Raw genomic sequence first — 25,295 nt, 5'->3', positions numbered from 1 at the left:
GTAATGGCTGCTACGAGACGAAAAAGAAAGAAGGATATAATATTCTCATTTGCAAATTCTATTCCTTCCCTGATATTGTTACAGCTGAATATGTATTTCTTTATAGTGTTCGCAAAAAAGTAAAATTGTTCTTCTTCCTCAAGTTTTGATGAATTACTTTTTTTGAGCCTAAGGTTTTATGCATATGAAGTTTCTCAAAACAATATGACAAAGGTTGTTATATTTATTTATTTTATTTGTTTACATCGCCCCAAAAACAGCTCATTTAAGGCCTTTTACATAATGGGGGAAATAACATCAACCAATGACTTTCACACACAACCATGCCTTGGGTAGGGGCAACCTACCCAGGCAGGACTGGAACCCACTCCCACCGAGATGGTCTGAAGTTTGTGAAGCTTCATTGTAGTTATTTTTTGTTATGCTTCTTCGGTGAAATGACTTGCAAATTAAGCATTTAATTCCATGAGACCCTGAAAAATGGAGACTGTTTACTAATCCCCCCAAATCTATCTCCTTACCATAAATGATCATCTTTTAGAACTTTGTACCTCTCAAAAACCTAATAAGAAATATAAATGCTATAGAATCCTTTTCATTCCTCCAAATCATAGCAAAATGAGGAAAGTTTGAGGATGGACTTCCCCCAAAAATGGTGGGTGATGGAGGAAAACAGATGTCATATTTTGATTCAGTATGTCATTTTACGGAAGAATCACCAGAAATGGTATCAGGGCTCAAAAAAATAATTTTTTACAGTCTAGTGTTATTTGATTAATTTTTTTCAGGCAAAAGCATACCCAGCATCAAAAATAGGGGAGTAGGGCAAGCCATGGTCATTCAAGTTGTAGCATTTTACATTTTTCATTGGAAAAGGTGAGTGGAACCAACATTTTAAGACAAATTATAACAGTGCTTTAATAGTTTTTCAAATTATTTGCCTGAAAAAAACTTTAGTTGAATGATTTAAACTGATATTAAAGAAAAATTGTTGAAAACTTTCCATTCAATCCGATCTGATTTTCTTAAAGACTTTGGCGATTTTTGATTTCATGGGGAGGGTGGCTGCCCCCTCCTGCCCCTCGCTGGGTACGCCCATGGTTTGAGAAGAAATTATCTACCATTAAATGATGACAATGGTTTGCTTCAATAAAGTTCAAAATCAGCAATGAATACACCAAACATCCTTACAACATTGTTGGCCTTATTATCAACCGTATTTAGACATCTGATGGATATTGTGTGCTGTTTTGGCTAAGTACACCCCTGAATCAAAATGAAAGATGATGTGCTTGAGTCTTGAAAGGAATTACCTATTTACTACCAACTCGACTATAAAAAACATAGAGTAGCTGATGCCAAACTAAAATTATGACAATTATAAATGCATACCACTGATCTAGGGGTGATAGAGCACCATGAACAATCTTCCTCAGTGCCAGGCTGGAGCCTGTGATGAAGACTACTTGCAGAACTACTTGAGAATGAAAATGCTCATGATTCTAAACTCATTTATATTTTTTTAAATAAATGTGTAAAAATTTTTTATGGTTCAATTTTAGTTTACCAATTGGAATTTAGGAATTGATCATATATTACCTGCGTACATGTCTACGTGCCTGGCACATGAAATGAGAAAAAAGGATGACATGTGTAATGTATTATTGAAATTCATCTTATATCATGAATGCAATTATGAAAATTAATTGGTCCAGTCAAGAATACCATATCAACCAAATTTTCAAACGGACAAATGAAAGGTCAAGTAGGCACAGGGGCACCGACTTATAAAAAATATTGGGGGGGCCCATGTTGGGGGTCTTACCGCGGGAAGAGTTTAAATTCCCAGTGTGTCCCAGCACCGTAACACTATCATTATTCACACCACTTGTTTTCAGTTAACCTGATTACTACCTTTACTAAAATTATTGTTTTAACATATTATTGAATATATTTTAAAAGGTATCGTCAAACATGGGAAAATACCAATATATTGTTGTAATTTAACAAAGCATAATACAACTTAATTATTTTCTTGAATTGTTGAGGGGGCTCCGCCCCCCCTAACGAATCTTTGAGGGGGCTCCGCCCCCCCTAACGAATCTTTGAGGGGGCTCGGGCCCCCTCAGGCCCCATGGAATCGGTGCCACTGAGTAGGCATCACCTAAAACCAGCATACATAGTTGAATATCAATTATGAATTATTCGGCCTACAGGGTACATTTCAGTGGATCATGTTAATTTAATATAAGTTGATATTTTTATTTGTGATGGGTAACTTACTTTACTCGTTGTGGAATTTGTTCTAGCACATTCACTGAGCAATTTTCCTTTGGGAATAGAGGCCATATTATTGACATCCCATATTATTGACTATTGACCTTCAGTTTTCCACGATAGACCTGATCCAGTGTCTGGAAAGATACAGCATTTTCCTTGAGGTTATTCCTTTTTTGCTACTTATTCTATTTACTTGTTAATACTTTTGAATGAAATACATAATTCCGTAAGGATGTTATCTGTATTTAACTATCAATGACTAAGTTTTAATGATGTCATCAGCGGATTACCCCAAAACAAGCAATGACCATTAGATGGCTGTACATATATTGGCTATCTCAAACACTGGTAGCAGACAAGATTTTCAGTAAAACATGTAAGTAGAGTTGGGAAAGGGAGTTTTTTCTTCTTTTTTCCCTGCCGTGTGCTCAGTGCTTTTGCTGCATGTGACGTAGGTAGATTCCCAGAGAGTAAGCGATAGTTCCCCGCAGAAGGGTTAACATTTTGTCATGACACCACCGGTGTCGTTACATTTTGGAAATTTGAGCTTATGCACACGATCAAAGTGAAAAATATGTAAAAAACCCATATCCACTCGGTTTCTTTCAAGGGGATGGATAATTACATGCTTTTTCCATCAGAAGGTGGTAAAATGCATGAAGGAAATCAGAGGCCCCTCCTATCCATCCGCTGGGTATGCCCATGCAACATAAAAGTTCTCGTTCTAATGAAGGAACTCCGTTAGGACTGAGATTGAAAAACTGAATGGGTCCATCTGTGATGAAAATATACCCTGTACTACGTATTTCTTTGAATCCATCCACATAGTCCTGGGTTAGTTATTCAGTTTAATACATATTCATATGCCTTTTCTTGAATACGTTGAGTGCTGATGCAAAGACTCAAGGTAAATCCGGAGTGAGTTCCAAATTATAGTCCCTGCGCCAGTTTATGGTTTTTGCGATGCTGGAATATGGAATATATATATATATATATATGCATGTGAAAAAATGATAATGCGAACAAATCTCATACCGTTTTGATGATGTGCTGCAGGCCTGGGGCAGGTGTCATTCCCCTAATTTCTCAGCGGGATGAGTGGACAGGTGTTATGGCTGAAAAGAAAAAAAACAATTTAAATGATATTCATCATGAGCCAGCTTAAGATCAATTTCGGATCATCTGCTCCACTCATAACACATATGTTATTGCTCCTGGTTATTTTTTCGAGTAGAATGATAAAATGCATGTGAAATTAGCCTTTATAATGATGATAAGACACATGTACCCTTGGAAATTGATAGGCACTTTGAGTGAATGTTTTTTTGCATGCTGGGACTGTTCAACCATAAGGCAATACAGGCGCTTCTTAGGGGCATCACAGTCAAAGCGGCAAAGCCTTCTCTCAGGCAGGAAGCAATGATGTATACCGGAGGCACCTCGCAGGGCACTGTCGTGAGCAGGATTATTAATACCCACATTAACCACAAGTAAACAGCATTACGGAACACACATAATTAGGGATGGGCCAATCCACGATTTTTTTCGGATCCTTGATTTTCGGAGCAGAATCTTTCCGATCGGAAATTTTTGAATCAAAATGCATTTTCAAGTTACTGACGCTGAGATTCCCCTGATGAATGTTTAATCTTATGGGAAGAGTCACAATATGTGCCATTCGTATTTTGCCTTTTTAATTTTCCACAGCTGAAATTCTCCTACGTAGCCTCTGCGAGAGTTTTCAAGCAAAACAGTTCATGAGTAGGACAAGAATTGCATGCCACGTTGCAGTCGAAGAGAGGTTCGGAACTCTTTCCAGCCTTGTGGGGAGTTGAATTCACTGAATCTATTATTTAAATTTTTGCATCTAGATCCTATGTCTTCTGCGACTTTGGATCCGATGTATCCGATGAGGGGCAATATCTGCGGATATTTGTATCTGATTCGACCATCCCTACACATAATACTATGTGGGTTCCGTCTGCCTGCAGTTATCCTCTTTGCTAGGGTTTTAAATGTTCTAAGTAAGGATTACAGCAGAATACATGCCAAAATAGATATTGAGGAATGAGCAGGGACATTTAGAAATAATGTCCTCTTTTTGTCGCAGGCCCTTCCACTTTGCTCTTCGTTATGCTGGTCGAGGCCCTTTCGTCAGTACAAGTGTAATAGGGGAGGGGAGGCGGCAAAAAAAGGAGGTTACACTGTTTAATTGGGGTAGTATGATCCATATTATAATAGCTGAAAGAACATGTGTGTTTTAGCAATCTTAAAGAGGGGGATGAATACTCTTTGTTGGACAAATCTGCAACAATTTCAAATGAAATGAGTGTAAGGTTCTTTTACCTCTGGGTGGTTGGCCGCCCACGTAGCAGGGAGATGGCCTAGGTGTTCTTGCCCTGAAATAGTGAATATACATAATTGAAGATAAACCTCATTTATTGATTAATGTTAAAACTCTATCATATCTTAACATTAAAGAAAATGTCACTCAAAAATTAATAATATGTGCGTTGACTGTAATTACATTTGTCATTAAGGATTTTCATAAGCTGTTAACAGAAGTATGTTCTTGCCATTAAAAATATGTTCATTTGCTTATTAATTTGCTTTGGTAGGTAATATCAGCAGGAAAGATAAATAAATAATTTTGTGGAAAGAGGTACTTCCAAAAGTTTTCATTTTATCTAGTGTATGTGTGAACGCAATGGGTGGTGGGCTATAGTCACCAAGGATCTTAAATATATCCACCGTTGCAGTGGCGCAGCGAGGGGGTGGGTTTTGGGGGATAAAACCCCCCCAGAGCTCGGAAATGTTTTTTGAGTTTAATCCATTTTACTTAAATGGATTAACATTTCTTACAGAATAGAGCAAATGTTAATAAAACATCTCTCCGAAAGCAGTAAAACTCACCATTTTGAACCATTTATATCGAAAATTTCCTGAAGGAGTGCCCCCGCACCTCCCGCTTACCCAGGGGGGTATTCCACACCCCCAGAAACCCCAGTATTAGTTGTGCCCATAAACCCCCCCTAGCCTTAAGTCCTAGCTGCGCCACTGCGCCATTGCAACAAAGAAGAAAAAATACGAAGCCTAAAAGCAATCTGGATAGTGTAAAATTTTATGCAAGTATTTGGGGAAGGGTTCCTGACCCCCTCCTTCACTTACGTCATGAGGTGGGACTTCGGACTTCACCGCGGGCCATGGGTGGTGATGTTATCACTGGTCACCTCCAGGACCGACCCGCGGCGGTCTCTGTTCCAGGGCCTGGAGGTCTAGGTGTATTAGCAGATGTTCAATGATCGCCTCCAGCCGGTCAATCTCCGCCACCAAGTCTTCGATATCTCTTCTCAATATCTCCATTTCCCGGAGCATTGACCAGCGGAGGCGATCGTTTGGCCCTGGATGGTCCTGCACCTCACTACTCCCCCTGGCAGGGCCCTCATCTTCATCTTGTTCTTCTCCCGGAGGAGGAGGTGAGGCGGGCGAAGGTGGTGTGCCCGCCTCCGGGGGCACAGGGGACGTGGATGTTGGTGGTTCAGTTGTGTTGTCCGCTGCTTCCACGTCCGCCCCCGGAGTCACCGTCTCCTCCGGGCAAGGGCCCTCGGCGGCCGGACCCTCCTCCTCATCCCGCCGCTGTGTCCTTCGGCAGCAACATCCTATCACGGAAAAGAGGAAAGAAAATCAGAGGAAGATACATACTTAGAATATGTTCGCTATACCAGTTACCAGTACGCTCACATAGCACAAGGTTTGTTATACTCTTATTTTTCCGTAACGCTCATCCCGCCAGTCGGCATGCATCGAGGCTTTCCTTCTAATTTCCTCCGTGGGAATGCAGACGAAAATTTTTTCTGGGGTGTTATTGCACAGAGGAACAATGCACCACATGTAATTTTTCCTTCTTTCAGCCATTTTCTCCTTCAAACGCAGCGAGGCTCTTCCAAATCTGCAGCTAAGACGTTACTGGGCTTGGATCTTGGACTCCTACTGAATTATGACGTCATGGCGTAAGATTATTGGGAGCGGTATTTTACAGCCCGCGAAACTCGGGAGACTCTTTGGATTAATATTCTAGTGAATAAACTGAATTTTAAGCAGAAAAAGTATATTGCGCTACCAAGTGTTTAGTGTAGTAATTCAGCACAATGTCTACAAAAAGTATGCATTTCCACTATTATGAGGTTGGAGAACGATTATTAACAACATTTTAAGCACGGCTAACTGATGTCTATTTGAACCTTAAGATTACTGATTACGTTGCGGTCGAAAAAGAACCAATTTTTAAGTACAGAGGCTTAGAGGCAAGCGCTCCCTATCCGGGGCGCAGCCATGAATTAAAGCTGGGGGAGGTTAAGGTACAAGTAATACCGGGGCATGTGGGGTATGGTATACCCACAAGGATAAGCGGTAGGTGCGATATTAATTAATTGCGGGATTTTAAGATAAATGGTTTTAAAATGGTGAGTTATACGGCTTTCTGAGGGGTATTTTATTAATCCCTACGCTATTCTTTTGGTTAAATCAATCCAATTTAGTAAAACGTATTAAACTTAAACATTTCTGTGAGCTCTTGGGAGGGGGGTTTATCCCCCAAAACCCCTCCCCCCCTAGCTTAGCCACTGCTCCGTACAGTGATGAGTTTGCCCTGTTGCTAGATGCTTTGGAGGCATTGCGATCTCAGAAAGCAAAGCATTCCAAGTCATGAGTCGCCCAGAGCTTCCAGCAACAGGGCATCTAGTAAGGTTCTCAAGTCTCTATTGCGACAATTGTGCGAAAAATCCAATGAGAAACAAAAACCATCATTCACCGCTTGACCGGGTTTCGAGCCAGGATCCCCCGATATCCGTTCCAGTACATGCTTTAGCCGGTTGAGCTACCGACGTGTTATTCCCACTTTTGGATATTTCCTTATACTCTACCGGGAAAGGTGGTACGGACTGCTGAGCATTCGATATGCCACAAGCAGTCCAAATCGTCCGCACCGGGCCTTGCACTCCGGCTGAGGCACACGATGTGGTTCTCTTGTGATTTCATGTGCTAAGGAGTCCTTGTCCGCCTTTGTCCACAAATATGACGCCTCGGTAGCATTATTTGAACAACGAGCAATTATGAACAACGCATAATTCGATCGGAAATCATGCTTTGAATCACAGCAGAGGCCAACGATTTTTTTCTCCGTGGATTTTTCACACAATTTTTGTATTACGATTGACTCCCATCAAGTTATCGCCGTGTTAGTTCTGGTATACTTAATCTCTCTTGTTCCCTCGGGATGATAAGTACCTTATACCTGCGACACCTAGTGTGAATCAGACTTATGACTATATTCCAGGCAGTGGCGCAGCGAGGGAGGGGGTTTTGGGGGATAAAACCCCCCCAGAACTCAAAGAAATATTTAAGTTTAATCCATTTTACTTATTTGGATCAGGATTACTTACAAAATAGTGTTAGGATTAATCAAATATCCCTCAGAAAGCCGTAAAACTCGCCATTATGAGCCATTATTCTAAATTATTTTCTGGAGGAGGGCCCCAGCATCTCCCCTGCAAATCCTGCTTACACTGGTGGGTATGCAATACCTCCACACCCGTAAGTGAAAGTTGCGCCTAAAACCCCCCCCTAGCCTTAATTCCTAGCTGCGCCCCTGATTGCAGGCTATAAAAAATTTTCTAAAATTTAAAATTTATTCCCCTCAAATTCTTATTTATGTTAAAATATTTCTTGTAGTGTAGGTCAACTTATGTAATGCAAAAAAGTAATAGCCAACGTTTTTGTTTACTAAAAAACATCGTCAGGGCGTAACTGTGTACATAATATAGTATATCTATAAATATAATAATAATGTAATATCAATAATATATCAATAAATATGTACACAGTTGAGCCCTGAAGACGGTTCTAAATAAACACAAACATTGGCTATAACTTTTTTGCATAACATACGTTGACCTACACTCCAAGAATTGCTTTCACAAGTATTAAATGAAGTCAAAATAAGGAAAAAAAATAAATAATGTTATTTTTAAAAATAATAGAATAAATTTCAAATTACCGTGATGATTAAATTTATATTGCTCCCCTCAAGAGTGGCTACTAAATGGGCATACGGGAATGTAAAACTATTCGTATCCGTTATTCAAGCTATATTGTCTCGTACAGTATCATGGCTTTATTTTGAAATGATTGGGAAGGTGTTTGCAGAGCAATGTTTTAGTGACACCTCTCTTCGAACGGACAAATATTCCATGAAAACGTCCCAAAAATTAACTTGCATCCATCGCTTAGAGGACATGTTCGGTTGGTAATAAAATACATCTTCATGTCTTTGTATTTCGACTTCGAAGAAAGAATTGAATGTGACGGATTTGCTAGAGGCCTGCCGAAAATAAAATCGATGAAATAAGCCACGACTACGGTAAATTAATTCCGTCAGGAAAATTGACGCTATGAAATGACACCTTCTTACGTGGCACTAGTAATCTATTCCTTTAGTAAATCGTCCGGAAAACCAAGGAAAATGCATAAGTCTTCGACGAAAAAGGAATTTTAAGAGAACAGACGGGAGTTGCTAAGCAGTTCTTTCCGTAGGATGTATTTTATCAAAAAATGAAAAAAATACTCATTCTCAAAGGCGTATTTCACGGTATGATAATGTTCAGAAGTTGTTTTGGTACTTACGCAGAGAGTTTCCCATTTTTCTGGCCTTGTGTTTTCGCAAATCTTGATGCAATATCTTCTCCTTTCTTTTCCTCTTGAAAGCACTGATTGCAGTGTAAATTATGCATCCCTAGCAACGCGCGGCTATCGGCTTCCGTGAGCATTGTTGTGAGGTAATGCTTAGGACTATGCATTTTTATTCGCGGCATTTCATCGCGAATTTACTGTTAGGGCATAGAATTAATAATGTGTTGTATTCTAAAGTTAGTACCTATATGTATTTTCAATGCATAATACTACATGAAGTGGCGGTGGCAGAAGATTTTTTTCCTTTCAAATGCTTTTGGCTGAAATGCCACGGATTAGAATGGATTTATTTCTATCCTTGTTGATTTATCGTAATTTATTTTGTGCGCCGCGTATTCGGCTTCAATTATTTACCAACTTTAAATTTATTTGTCCATACCCTCAATTTAGTTTACAATTTAAATATTCCAAGTAAGATTTACAACGCGGAAGAAAAAACAGCATGAAAAAATGCAGGCGTTTAATAATTTAAATTAAACTTTCAGGTTATTTGGTTTTAGAAATCCCAGTTTAGACGAATGTTAATTGTCAATTTTAATGTCATTTGAAAAAAGCCAGATTGCGGCCATGCTATGCCACTTTACGTAACGTCGCAAGGTCCGAGATGCCATACGGGTAGTCAGGAATTTTACATCGTCTGAGATTACCAATTCATGCATGTGGCACAGAGCCTAGAGAAACATCTCTTTATAATCACCTATTTTAACCTTATGTTTGGAAAGTTTCCTTCGTTTGATAGGATATTAATAATTCCTATCTAAGCCAAGCAATACCTGCTAGAATGGTACTCTGCTACATACTAGAAGCCTTATCGTCACGCCGTTCATAGCATCGTACCAAGTTAGATTCACCCGCACCAGCCGGAGCCAGAATGAAGTCACACGGGCTTTTCACAGCATTCATGCTTGGCCGAAGCATTTTCGCGCGCTTGAAATATTTCTCTTTTCATTTAATCGCGAAAAATAGATATTATCATTAAAAATTTTAAAATCGTGAAATACGTACTCCAGTTGTAATAGTGTTTCGACCTGGGCATTTTAAAAAATAGGAAACCACCCTATTATAACCAAACTTAGGGCATATTTTACGCGCTTTTGGTATGTTATAATCCAGTAGTAGATCCACCCCCACCCCCCTTGGTATCCAATTTACTCTAGATAGAATAGGGTAGTTTCTTTCATCAAAGAAAACGAATGGCATTGATAGCGATTCGTTGCCCACCACTAGTGTATTCATAATATACAAACTGTTTGGCTATAGAAATACCGGTTTAGACGAATTGCAAGGGTCAATTTTATCGTCATTTGAAAAAGGGCAGGCTGGCGCCCATGCTATGCCACTCCATGTGACGGCACAGGGACCTAGTTTCTATAAGAGTAGATAGGAGTTTTACATCGTCTGAGATTACCAATGCATGCATGAGCCACATAGCTCAGGGAAACATGCCTTAATAATCACCTATTAAAACTGGCTAAGATCGGAAAGTTTTATTTTTTTGATAAGGTATTAATAATCCTTATTTAAGCCAAGCGCTACCAGATAGCTGGGTACAAGGCTACCTGCTAGCATCCTCGTCGTATTAGCGCTCAAGGCCTCGCCTCATGGTAGCTTCACTTGCGGCAACGGGAACCAGAAATACGTCACACGGAGTTTTCCCATCATTCATATTTAGCCGTTGCGTTTTCTTTGCGCTTCAAAATTTTCACTTTTCATTTAATCGCGAAAAATAGATATCGTAATCGTAAATCTATAAGCGTGAAATACGTATTCCAGGAGTAACAATCTTTCGATTTGAGCCTAAAAAAATAGGAAACAACCCTATAGTAATCTCAGCTCTATCCTGGATTCGCCACTAGTTAACAGGACATTCTCGATAGTCTGCCGATATAGGGCCAATATAGGCTGCCAATATCGGCTAAAAAACGTAAAATGTTACACTTGGATATTGGCCCTATATTGGCAGACATTATAGGGCCGACATAAGAACACTGGCAGTCGATATTGGTCCGACATAAGCCCGATATTGGGTGGCTACTTGGGTACTGTCATCAATGCTACCGGGATAATCCCAAAATAAATGCAACATAGTTTTTCAATGCTCAATCTTAATTCAAATACATGCATGAAACAGCATAAAGCCGTAATAATTTCAACTTTCCACACCACGATAAAATTTCTCAACTGGATAGCACAGAAAAGAGTTACTTTGGTGAGTACTCGAAATCTTTGCATAAAAAAGACTCAGTAAAAATATTGAAGAAAATTCATTTCATTATGATAATAATGATAATAAGTACTCACAGAAGAATAAACAGATTATTACAACATTTAAAAACATATTTGGAAGTTAAGTAACCCACTAAACAAAAGGCATGTTTTAATTGTACCAATAAGTTTTTAATTCATTGCTCAACTGGTATAAAGGCAGCTTTACACGATGAATTTCCATTCGAATGCCTTGCGAATAACCATCATTCGCTGTGTATAATCGATTGAAATTTCAGGCCTGTTATAAATTACTTGAATGATTTCCGTGAATGATATGAGCGAACGGCGTCCATCTTGCCATTGGCATCCACCTCGGGATTATAAGTGCATATGTGAAAACTTTGGAAGCATATTTACCCATGCAATTGCTCAAATAATTAATATGTAGGTACTTTGAGAGAACATAAATTCACAAACATTAATTGTCTAAAGTGGGTAACTCGGAAATAGCATTCGGGATATTTAATGAATAAAAACGTCGTTTTTCTCCTCGATTGCGTCTATATTTTGTTTAATTTAAAATTATTAAACTATATTTAACGATTTGAACGCTTAAGTTTGGGATGAGACTGCCGATTAATGACAAAATATCTATTTATTCGGTGAACAAATTCCAACGAAAACGAGCCGTGACATCATATTGACTAGGGGGCATGGGCCAGTTGGAGAAAGGCAGCCAGGGCCTAGGTAATGCATATCCACAAGTACTTTAGTTGGTCTAGGCAGTCATTAGTGCCTCAGAGAGTGTGCCGCTTGTATGAACATGAGTGGCTACCTAGAGGTGTTGCGCATCTAATTATGCATTAAATAAGAATACAAATCATAGTTCCCATCAAACTAAAATATATTATTCGCAGTTTTTTCCATATTTTCACGGTATAGATGTCGTCAAAGTCACGGTTTCTTGGAGAATGGAGGGACCAGTGTATCAGGGAAATTAAGAATTTCAACAGATTCAGGCTTCAATTGGTGGAAAGAAGACATATTTAAGTGAAAAATTTTCGTGGAAAAGAGTTACGATCTTTTATTTATTTAAATTAAGAAGTGTCTGAATTTTCCCCAGTGTTAATGGACACTTTACCAGTTACCATTCTTCCGGCTTTGGTACAGGCTCAAGGTCAATGTGTCAGCACGGCACGCGGACCAATAATTGCGCTTAAGGATATTTTATTGTATAGAATAATATTTGAGGAGAAAAATTGAAGAAACTTCCTTTGACAAAGAACTCGTATCTGATAACAAAAAGAAAAAGAACCTTAGCTTAGCCAATCTAAGAGAAGTTGTACAAAATGTCTCGACTATAATTTTTTTCTTAGTTAATTATATAATTTGGTCCTATGGACAACTAACAAAGGAATTGTGATAAACTAATAGTAATTCACAACGGTGTCTAAAGACCCCCGGTTATTACTGAGAGCGCAACCGATAAGGATTATATGGAAAGAAAAATAGCGCTCCGTGATCGCCCGCAGTCAAATGGGATCGATTCTGCTAGTTACCTTAGAACACAGATTTGTAGTTTTCACGCGACATTCAACAACTCAGAAATTCCTTCATAAGCAACAAGCTTACATAAATCATGCATCACATCATAAGTCAACAATTATAAGTTTAGTTTGACGCAGCTCTCCTTTCCTCTCTCTTATCCGAAAGCTTTTTCGTACTATTTCTTTCTTTACATGTTTTATAACCTGCCCTACGTAATGCATTCACGGCCGTCCCTTGCCCTTTCATCCAATCAACCTTTCCTACGACAATTACCTTAATTGGGCCATAATTTCTCATATCGTGGCTCAGGGGCGCAGCTAGGAATTACGGCTATGGTGTTTTAGGCGCCGATGAAAGTCAACTACTGAGGTGTGTGGTATACCCGCCAGGATAAGCGGTAGGTGCGGTGGCCCTCCCCCAGAAAATATTGAATACAAATGTTTCAAAATGGCGAATTTTATGGAATTCCGAGGGATATTTCATTAATCCTTACGCTCTTCTTTCAGTAAATAAATCAAATTAAGTAAAATGGATTAAACTTGAAAGTTTCTCTCAGTTCTGGGGTGGGATTATCCCCCAAACCCTCCCATCCCTCGCTGCGCCACTGACTTGGCTTATGAAATTACTTTTATGGTTTTACTTTTCACTTCTCTCTTCTCCAACTCTAGCACTTCTTCATTAGTCAAACATTCGATCCATATCTTTATATGTTCATCATTCTCTGGCAGGACCGCATTTCGAATGCCTCCACTCTTGACTTCTCTGCAGCTGGTCCAGGGGAAGAGGGGGTCGGGTTGTGGCCTCACCTGGGAATGATTAAACAAATAAACAAGTCGAGTCAGCTGTCAATGACCACACCTTCCTTCCACAAAGAGGCATGCTCCGTATGTAGCACCTGATGTATTGTTTTCTTAGTTCCATGCTTGTACTCTCAGCTGTAAGAAGGTTCTTTCGCTCAATAGAAAGCCCTCTTCGCCTGCGTTATTCTACTGATTATTTCCTTCTTTCTTCGTCCACCGTTTATAATTCGGCTTCCCATGGAGCAAAGCTTTCTCACCTCTTCAAGCTTTTGTTTTCTGAATTTGATGCTTGTCTTAGCCTCTTCTCTTTTGCTGCATATTTATATCTTTGTCTTCTTTTTTTAATTTTCAGCTAATATCTGGCCTTTGTTCTATCCATTATTATCAATTTCTTCTTAAAATAATTCTCTGTCATGGCTATGACTGCTGTATCGTCTGCAAATCTCAACATACCAAATCTTCCTCTGAAAATATTGCCATCTAATCTTTTCTCCTTGCTGTCATCGAGGAATTGATTGGCGCATGTAATCTTATATCGAATCCCAGCCCGAGGGTCTCCCTCCCACAGAAATGAATAAAATTCAGTTCCTCTCAACTGCCCATCAATAACCACTTCGTGAATTCCGTAGTACTCCTTCCATCCAATAGTACTATTGTCATCATTAGTCAACAATCCTAAGATTGGTTTAACGAAGCTCTCCATTTCCATCTCCTATCCTCTAGCCTTTTCATAGCGACGTATTTCTTCCCTTTTACACCCTTTATATCCTGTCCTTTGTGTCAACCGAGGCCATTTCTTGCCATTCTTCCCTTCCACTGTCCTTCTACGATTGTCTTTATCAGGCCATCATGTCTCATAATATAACCAACTAAGTTCTTCCCCTTAAGGTTTTTAGAAGACGTTTGTTTTCTCACATTCTTCCTAGCACTTTTTCATTACTTGCTCGGTCGATCCATTTTGTCTTCATCGCTCTTCGATAGCACCACATTTCGAATGATTCCACTCTCGACTTCTCGGCTTCTGTCAACGAACAAGCCTCGCCTCCATAGTGAAATAAGTACTAATGGAAGTCCTTATATTTTCAGATTTAAATTTATTTTTAAAGTAAAGTTCAAGGGTTTTCTTACATAACAATTCTTAACCTAATCTTAAACCGGTCTTTCCCACGCACTGTTAAATAATGTATGAGTACAACAGCTCCCTGGTCACCTATTAGACGCGGGAATTTGGCGCATTCAGCTGAGTGAGTGATGCTGATACCATGGGGGCGACATACCCATAAGGATAACGCGTGTAGGTTTTGATATATCAGTGCCATCCATGCCAGTGGTCCAAGACTGCCGCGAAGTTTGAATTCACATCTCGGCGCGTGTTTCAAACTTTTTTACGCGTCACGATAGGGCCTGCTATTAAATAATGCTACTGCAATTGCGAGAATTTTAAAAGCAATGAGTGTAGGAAAATCTTCCTGAAGAACTTCCCCAGGTTACTAAAGCAGTAACTATAATACAAGATTAATGTACAAATCCAACTGGAGATCTGGTGGTAGGTAAGAATAATGATCTCGTAGACTTACTTCAGTGGACATTGGTATTTATTGATACAATAACTGGAAAAAGAAATACAACAATAACAATTTAAATATGACATGCTAGAGATGAAATCTGTGGAAATTAACAATTCTACAAGCACATGAGATGCACAAGCAACAAATATCAATGACAAAAGTACATTGCAATGAGAGATGAGCAGCCTTTGCCTAATAGTAGACAGATTCCATTACTTAAGTAAACACTCCACACTTATACACAAAGAGGGTGACCCAGTTTTCCTTGAGGTAGATGTATCTTGCAACAGCTCTGGGACACTTGCTTGGTCGATCCATTTTATCTTCAACCATCTTCGATAGCACAACATTTCGAATGATTCCACTCTCGACTTCTCTGCTTCTCTCTACGAACAAGCCTCGCTTCCATAGTGAAATAAGTCCTTATTTTTTTCAATTTTAAGTTTATTTTTAAAGTAAAACTTCAAGGGTTTTCTTATTTAAGAATTCTTAACCTAATCTTACATCGGTCTTTCCCACGCCCTATTAAATAATATGTAAGCACCACAGCACCTTGGTGACCTATAAGACGCGGGAATTTGGCGCATTCAGCTTAGTGAGTGGGGATGACAATTTCTTAAGGACACCGGAAAACACCCGCCAATTCAAAAAGAAAGGAAAACATCGCGAAGATATTGATTGTTAGGATCCATAAATGTTGAATTAAAACTTTTGGGCTATGTCGCCGCGTCAGATTTTGGGTGGCCCCAACGTTTCCCGACCGATGCTGGTCGCTTTCTCAAGGGAATCTGAAGAGGTGGGATTTAAAATTGGTTTATATAGGTATACGTGTCAGGTGGTGGGGGGAGGGGAGTGAGAGGTTGGAGGAGTAGGTTGTCGATTGTTTTTGCCGATTACGGGTTGCCAAGTACGGCTGATTTTAAGGCCAGTGTCTCTGTTAAAGTTGTTTTTCTCCTCTTTAGATATTTCTATTGCTTCTCTTACGAGTCTCTGTTTAAAGCCTTTCACTCTCGCCACAATTTCAAAAAACAACACAAAACTACATCGGCGAAACTGGCAGATCGGTTAAAACACGTCTAGAGGAGCACGAGAGAGCAATTCGACTGGGGCAGTCAACGAAGTCCGCAGTAGCCGAACACGCAGCGCTGGGCCACACAATCGACCTTAAGGAAGCAAAAATTGTGGCAAGAGTGAAAGGCTTTAAACAGAGACTCGTAAGAGAAGCAGTAGAAATATCTAAAGAGGAGAAAAACAACTTTAACAGAGACACTGGCCTTAAAATCAGCCGTACTTGGCAACCCGTAATCGGCAAAAACAATCGACAACCTACTCCTCCAACCTCTCACTCCCCTCCCCCCACCACCTGACACGTATACCTATATATACCAATTTTTAATCCCACCTCTTCAGATTCCCTTGAGAAAGCGACCAGCATCGGTCGGGAAACATTGGGGCCACCCAAAATCTGACGCGGCGACATAGCCAAAAAGTTTTAATTCAACATGACGAGCACCCGCGAAAGTTTTAACGAAGAATTAGGATCCATAAACTCCATCCATGTTTACCTCTGAGCGCTTAGCAAATAACACGAGTCTGATAATAATCGATAATGAGCAGCGTGAGAAAAACAGTTTCTCCGGATAAAATGGATACGAGGACGTCTCGTATGAAAGAAAAGTTTCTCTCTCTCCTCCGATGGAAAATTATGTTTGGATAAATATCACAGTAGTATAACTCGCTGGCTCATCTATCTCATGTCATAGTGTCTGATTGTCCTCATTATTAATGTCCTCAGTGTCTGCTTGCCTGTTAATGAGGAGGTCGCGGGGTCGTATCCGACCTATGGTACTGTGCTTGAAACTGATCGGAATTATCCAGAGCGGTTGATTCCCATTTGCCTCGAGGCTGTGAGACTTCGTTTCTTTTGAAAATTTTCACTCCTTCAAAAGTCAATAAAAGAGCTCATATCGCCATCGAATTGAAAATTTTCAGGCAAAGCAAATTCCGCTCGCAATGCTAAATAATCAGAATCAACCGTTCGGAATGAAAACCGGTTGTAATAATTCCAATAACACCCTCCCTGCGGGTAGATTTATCCCCACCAAGACATTTGTGCTTCACTCTATTAATCGGAATTATTCCGTTGTCATAGCGAAGTAGGCCATCGTAAGGAGTCGCCAAATGATAAAAGTCTCATAAAATTCCGATCGCATTATTATTCGGATAAATATCAAACACGCCCTCCTCGGCGTGGATTTTTGTATCTATTCCATTCTTCAATGGGGACTGGACGAACAGCGATTCGGGAGGAAAAATCCATCGATATTGAAAATAAAAACTAAAATAAACAGATTGGGATGGTGAGGGGGAATTAACATTATTGATTATTGTATTCAACTTGAAAATGTTTTAAACCGATTTGTTTGATTATTTTACATGATTAAAGATATTTTTTGTGGCCTCTTACGGTATGGTATTTGGGGGAGGCAACCGACCAATGACGTCATTTGCTCCGAGAGGGAAGGGTGGATAGAAACCCGGCGTCGGCATCTAGATGAAAGGCGCCAAGGGGACCACGGCTTAACGTCCCATCCGACGGACGGAGTGTTGCGCTTGAAATTTTCGCCACACAACATTCAAGCAGGGATCGGGTATTCTCTGAAAACTTTTCACGATTACAAAGTTTATTACGACTTAGTATTCAATTTTACCACATATTCTTCAAGGTACAAATGGTGTCTAGTGCATTCAATTTATACAATCTTCTCCTATCTTGCTATCCTCTCTATTTCGTTCACTTTCTTCTTCAGGTTTTTCCATATCCTCTCCCTTCACCCAGCAAAATTTTAGGACGAGGTAAGTAAAGAACATTACTAACAACATTTAATACAAGTGTTTTAACGCATCGCCCAAACACGCACCTATTAGGGCTAGTGCTAATGTTTTTCAAGCTTTGTTCTCTTCTTCAATTTATTGGCTATCGTTTGGCCAGCATTATGATGCGATTTGTGACGTACACAAATTATGAATAGCAATAATCTTTCAAATCTCAATAAGTACTACTTGCCTGAGGATTGATAGTACACGAGCGTCGTAATCAGCAGAGATTTTCCACTCCCTCCATGCAGCGGGATGTGCTCGGCTGTGGGCCTGGCTCCTCCGTTGAAGACGACGTCGACTGAGGTGATGAAGACGATGTCAGACGAACAATCAACTCCTCTATATCATCCTGCAAATTGTCTGCACGCCACATGTCTTCTTCCTCTTTCAAGACGTGCTCAACATATTTTTTCCAGTTCTTCGAAGTAATAGTATCAAAGCTTTCTGCTATCAATTTTTCCACTTCTGTACTCTTCAACGTTGTATTCTTCATGCCGACGCGTATTCTGACGCCATTCTCCGTGGTAGTATATGGAATGCACTCAAAAAAGAAATCTTTCAGTGCACCTTTTTCAGTGCCCAGCGATTGCATAATAAGATTCATTCGTAGTAATATTTATTATTTTATTATTATTAACTTTCTGGTGATTATTTTCTATCACTATTATAATTGTCATCCACACATAAAAGTGAATGAGACCATCCACGCACTTGCCGCGTCGCCGTACTCTCCGCCGCCGCCGGCCAGAACCGGAGTCGATCGCACGCTATAAAAAACGATTTAAAATTCGTGGTTGCAAGTTGGTGCAAGGTTTAAATTTAGATCTACAATGTAGAAGCTTCGAAAAACGACGTGGTATCGGTTACTTGGCGGAACTCCGGGATAATGTCTACTATTTCTATAGGTTTATGTAAAAAAAAGGGTTGAAAATAGGCTCCGCCATTTTGTTATATATCTATGGTTATTGATGATATCGACAAATATGTCGGCTTTCATTGTGGTCCAGGATTTGCTCCAATTTGTGTAGTAAAACTCTTTCACCTCCGATTTTGGAGTTCTGCTTCTCGCACATATACAGTAGAATCTGTTCTTCACTTCAATAAACAAGACCTTTTGAGTTCGAAAGCCAACAATACACGCCTGTGAAATGAGAGAGAATTTTAATTGTAATGCTATCAAAATGTAGTTTAAAATAAAAAAATACATCCAATATTGTCTCTCACATACAGCACTACAGAAGTACGCCCTCTCTTACTCCAATAGTAGATATGTGTGTATGTGTGATAATAGTAGCCAATGTGTTGACAAAATTCATGCTGCTACGTTTTGGCAATAGTAAACGTTGTTTGACAAGTATGCTCCTGGATATTTCTGCTCTTCTGGGTATCGAGGGATTACAAGCATGAAATCATAATTATTAGGCAGCAATCCGAAGATTGGTTTGACGCAGTTCTCCATTACTCTGTCCTATTCGCGTAGCCTTTTCATAGCGACGTATTTCTTCTCTCTTTTACATCCTCTATACTCATTGTCCTATATAACTCATTCGGGGCCGTCCCTTGCCCTTCCACCTGTCCCTCTACGATTGATTTCATCAGGCCATCATGTCTCATAATGTGGCCAGCTAAGTTGTCCCATCTTCTGCTTAAGGTTTTTAGAAGACTTATTCTTTCTCTCACTTTCTTAGTACTTCTCCATAGCTTACACGGTATATCAATTTTATCTTCATCATTCTTCGGTAGCACCACATTTCGAATGCTTCCACTATTTGACTTCTCTGCTGCTGTCGACGTCCAAGCCTCACTTCCTTATCGAATCATACTCCATGAATGAATTGTTTCCCTCCTTCTATGCTTGCACTCTCAACTGTAAGCATAAGCTTTTTGTAGAAAGCCCCCCAGGAAACCAGCCTATTATTGGAAAAAAGTGGATCGCATAGCACTCATCACCGTGCCAAGAACATTTTTGGGAGCCGATTAAAATGCTACCGAAGTGGCAACAGGAATCAGCCTCCTATGTGATGGAATTCAGTCAGAGGTATCAATAATCCAATCGAGGTTCATCCCAATTGCTATCCCTAGGCCACCTTCTGCTTCGAGCATTATTGTTAGCGGGGGAGGTGTTTCTAAGCTTCACGATAGATTGGAACCAAGGACTCTTCGAACAATATTCCAATGCTCTACCCTCTGGCACTCTACGTCCCACTTATGTCACTCATTAAAGTAATCTTTCGTTTTCAATTTTTACCCTATCCGATTTTGTTAGTTCTAAGGGGAGAATGTCATAAGTACTAAAAAAAATCAAATTTAATTTTAAAATCCAAATTCAAACAGCATCGAAAGAGAGCTTTAACTTGGCAACATACTTATCTCGGTTAATGCATTTGACCCTCAGGCGCTATGGAGGTTTATGGTTTGGATCAAACGATAATAGCTTTCCAGAAAAAGATAAGTGATTTCAATGCCATAATTGAAGAAAATACCTATGATTCGATGGTTTAATCTCATTTGCACTCACGATAGACATGTTGTTCGTGTTTTTTTTCACCTTATCCATGCTTCTTCTTGGAGGTCGTTTTCCTTCTAAATTCTGATTTAAAATGTGATCACATTTTGAAATGTTACAGCTTCACTGCTTTGCCATTATAATTGACGATCATTTATTGAATCACCTAGTTGTCAATTCCACAACGCGTAAACTTTCGTTGCTGATAAAAATTATAGAGTTACAGAAAAAAAAGATAATGTAAGCCTTGGATGTTTCATTTGTGGCACTTATTTCTTACCCGGTTATTACTAAGATCTGACCCGGAATTTCACAGATAATTCCCTCGGCTGCTGGCTGCGGGGATTACCCTTCTCAACGGGTGTTGGGAAGTGAATCTATTAAAGCAAATGATTGATATAAAAGCTATAACTAGACACAAACCCTTTTTTACGTGAGATACGTTTTTAAACAAATTTCACAATTAGAAACTTACTACACTAAAGGCGGAGTTCTTTAACAATTGTACGACATGCTGATGAATTTTTACAATGGCAAAGAGGATGTTTATAATTGATTCTCAAGGTATGGTGGCTTAAACTGGTGATAAAAACTATGATGGCTTCATACTCTGTGTTACTGGATACAAATACTAGTTATAAACAGTTATACTACCGGATAAAAGTACTGGTAGGAGGAGATTTTTCAAGTTTTGCACCTTGCATGCCGTAGCACTTTAGGAGTGCGTTTGGAACACATCACTCTGTTCTTCGGATGGTATGTCAAGCCGCCATTACAACGAATACTTACCATAAATGCTAACGTGATAGAACAACTTTATCATTACCCTGCTGCTGCTCCATCGAAGCTGATGTTTTGTCTTTATTTATTACTAAATCATTGATATACATTTAATCTGCTTAAATCAAGCAAGTAATTCTGAATGCTGGATACAAAATGCTAATAGTACAAATTTTGGCATCGACATAAATTATTGCATTACGATATTTAACATCAAAATTGGGCAATGCTCCAAATTGAGCCATGAACTTCATTTAATAAGTTATAATAGATAAGTATATGAAGATCCTCGCTATAGTATCCATTCGTCGTCAAGCCTTGTCGAGAAGTTATTATTATAATTGAATACATTTATTAATGACCATGTGGCAGACATAGTTAAATCAAAATCATCCGGAACTCTCTTCTTCCGTGATGCCTTGTGATCTGATATTCGTCCGAAACTTTAGGGAAGCCGACAAAACCCCCAAAGAGACCACCGTGTCCTCATCAGGGCTGGTGAATAGATGACGAAGAGTGTCCGCTGTGTTGTCTTGCGATGCTGTCTCGTTGTCCTTTGATTCGCTCAAGGTGCGCTCACCATGAAATCCGCTGTCCATTCGTACAGCGGATTTCATGGTGATGCTGATTGTGAGGTGCTGTGTATTAAATAAATCGGAATTAGTCCACTACATTATAGCATAACAAATATACCGCTTTACTGGAAAATTGCAAGCGTTACAACGATATTCAAAAAGGGAAACAGACATGACCCAGGCCTCTACCGTCCAATTTCATTAACCTCGAATATAGACAATATACTTGAGCATACCGTCTCGAGCAATATCACGACTTTCTTGGACAGAGGTAACTTCCTCCGTGACTGTCAGCACGGATTCCGAGAAGGTAGATTATGCGGAACACAGCTCGCGCTCTTTCTTCACGATGTTCTACAATATGGTGAATCGAAAAGACAAGTTGACGCTCTATTTCTAGATTTTTAGAAAGCTTTCAACACGGTACCTCACAACAAACCTTTATAAAAATTACAGTCATTCCGATTAAACGAAACAGTGGTAAACTGGATTCACGACTTTCTCAGTGATCGTACTCAAAAAGTAGTTCTTGACGAAATGAGCTCTGACGTAGTAAAAGTTAAATCATGTGTTCCACAAGGATGCGTAAAGGGCCACCTTTTTTATTGAATACATCAGTGATCTCTGCTCCCGCATTAGCAATAAAATACGGTTATCTGCTGACGACGCAGTCATCTATAGCGAAATTAGTGATCACTCCGACTACGAAATTCTATCATCGGACTTAAACAACGTTCATTTGAGGAGCCAAGAGTAGGGACTCGAACTTAACCTGAGCAACTGCATGACGGTACATTTCTCGCGGAATTCGTCCAACTACAACCATGCTTATGCTGCATGCTGATGGTATTAACATAAAGGCAACAGACGAAGTGAAGTACCTGGGAATTACGTCGAACCTCACGTGGGGAACATTTACACGTACATATTTGCGGCATAGCCCTGTAAAATTAGGGCTCATCAAGCGTATAGTCGGAAGATTTTCGGATGAGAAAGTATAAGAAAGGTGCCATTTTACACTCGTCTAACCGCACCTTGAGTATGTAGCGAGCGTATGGGATCCGGTGCAGAAAGACTTACTCCGCGAACTGAATAAAATACAAAGGAAGGCTGCGCGGTCCTTCAAAAACTGTTAAGGGCGTACAGACAGCGTTACTCAGATGTTAAGCCATTTAGGATGGGAGCCGCTGGAGATTCGGAGGCTGCGCGCTAGGCGTAGACTACTTGAACAATTGTGAATGGATATCTTTAAGAGCGACACAGAGAACATAATATTAGAGTCACACTTTATTTCCAGGTCCAATAGGAGCGATAAATGAAGAGATATTTTTTTCCGGACGGATAGATATTGGAATTCGTTTTCCCCCGAATCATAAAGGATTTTAATAAACGCTAGTCCCAACTTCGTTAGAGTACTTCATTTTTATGTGGAAACTGCTGGTGTCCTAACACCCCCTACCACACGCCTTTTAGGCGGCTTGCGGGTAATTATGTAGCTATAGATGAACCCTTCTTTACGTTTCAAACACTCGTCCTTTTTGTTATAGCCTAGCCCAAAAGGTTCAGGTCATTGAGATAATTTTCTAATATAAGTAAATGTGAATTCAATGGTAGAGAAGAGTTCCCACAAGTTCTCATTACCAAAGCAATTGTTTTATGGCCACACGTACATTTCTAGGAGGTAATTGAACATTTATTACGCGATTGAATCATGTATGCTCTCAAATAATAGACTTTTTAATTAGAGAAGAAAATATAGACCAAATGCTGCTGAAGGAAGGTGGAAGGAGAGAAATACATGGTGCTTAATGGGCGTAAGATAAAACTTAGGATGGTTTAATAAGGTAGGCTTTATGGTATTTCAAATTTGGAATTTTCAAAAGTATTTCATGTTATCGTATTTTGCTCAGGACGCGAAGAAATTTTCTTCCAGAAACATGTGGCAGATATTAAATTCGACGATATTGCGAATGTTAGATTAATTTTGTCTCGAGTACGTTAACACCCCACATGTGAATCTAAAATGACTTAATGTCCATTGAAGTATTACTAATTACATATTATTTCAAACGTGTGAAAGGAAGTTACTCTAAATTTTAAGATTAAGTACCGCTCAGTATGAGTATCATGGAAGACTATCTGTAGTTATAATTTTATGAAAACAAATATTTCTCCTCGTCCGTCCTTCTTCCCAATGGCCATCACCCGCTCATTCCAGGAACACACCGACTTTTCTCTGTCCTGGAACACCATCGCAAGCCGCGCTCTCCTGGACTTGGGCCACAGATGTTCTCTCGGTTGGACATGGGGAGACTCGGAAGCCTTAGCAGGTCCTTTTTTACTCGGATGCAAAGGAGAAGGTACAGTCACTTTCAAAAGTAGGTCCCCACGGCCAGCGCGAGCAACTACGTTTTTCTCGGAGGTCGAACTTCGGGTATTGGCTATGCCTTCTGTGTCTTGAACGGGCCAGTTTGACTTAGGCATCCTTCACTATTCCTAAATACTTTGCGACTTCCCCGACTCCCAGTGCCACAACACAAGGCGAAGCATATGTTCTCAGCCATGGGATTCCCACCCTGATAGTATTCTGAGATGGATATTCCGAGTAGTCTGGCTTGCACTAAAAAATAACGAGACGTATCTGCGTCGCAACGCACATATGAGGAAGAAACGAAAATTGGAATTTACGTCTGAAAGAGTATTAAAAAAGTTTCCTACAAAATAACCTTCTAGATTATACCTTTAACACATTATTACCAACACCATCAATATATATTGCTCTATGTTTAAGTATTTCAAACACTTGATGTGGCGCATTCATTATTCCTAACCATTTTCTTAGGATACATATGTTTACCATGGTTTATACTACATTTTTCTACGTGTCTCATCACGCGAGAAATCAAAAATATTAATGTGCGCTAAATTGTAATGTTTAATTCTGTATCATATTTATTCCAGTCGTTACTAACATATCCCATATGAACAAATATTTAAATAATGCTTTATACATTCGAGGTATCAGGAAGTAATTAACCGACATATTTATGTTCATCGAAAGGTCGAATGTCTTAATAGTTATAATTAATATATTTTCTATAATGAAAATACCAACGGAAGCATTAATTACATGACTTGTGTGCCTATTTCTTACCATTTAATGGCATATTAATACTATATGTTTTATCTTTGCCCCTTCATGGAGAGGCTAACCTAAGTCTTCCCCCTTTTTCGCTTCTTTTTTTCCTGCTAAAACCAGTCGTAATTGGCGCCTGCTGATATCATGCAGGGCAATATCCTACACATTATTATGTATAAGTGGTTTTACATCATAAATAGAACTTACACTCATGTAATGAATACCTTGAGTCAGTCTTACGTGCGAACAAATACTGATCATATT

The 25,295-nt window shown here is 39.5% G+C and overlaps 1 protein-coding gene and 1 long non-coding RNA gene across 4 annotated transcripts in view; one reads left to right on the top strand and one right to left on the bottom strand.

Moving 5' to 3' along the window:
• LOC124160155 overlaps positions 1–25,295 on the top strand; it is a 143,920-nt gene that overhangs the window by 92,668 nt on the left and 25,957 nt on the right. The gene's annotated exons all lie outside the window — the stretch shown is intronic.
• Positions 4,627–9,032, bottom strand: LOC124160153 (eukaryotic translation initiation factor 3 subunit B-like). The gene is made up of 3 exons (XM_046535907.1): positions 8,962–9,032; positions 5,449–5,939; positions 4,627–4,679 (listed from the first exon to the last, which is right to left on the bottom strand). Exons 1-2 carry the CDS (start codon positions 8,975–8,977, stop codon positions 5,500–5,502), a joined length of 456 nt encoding a protein of 151 aa, XP_046391863.1. The 5' UTR covers positions 8,978–9,032; the 3' UTR covers positions 4,627–4,679; positions 5,449–5,499.

Source organism: Ischnura elegans, chromosome 6, assembly GCF_921293095.1.
Source record: "Ischnura elegans chromosome 6, ioIscEleg1.1, whole genome shotgun sequence".
Classification (NCBI taxonomy): Eukaryota; Metazoa; Arthropoda; class Insecta; order Odonata; family Coenagrionidae; genus Ischnura; species Ischnura elegans.
Note: the sequence above shows the minus strand (reverse complement) of the source record. Positions and strands in the feature narration are given on the sequence as shown.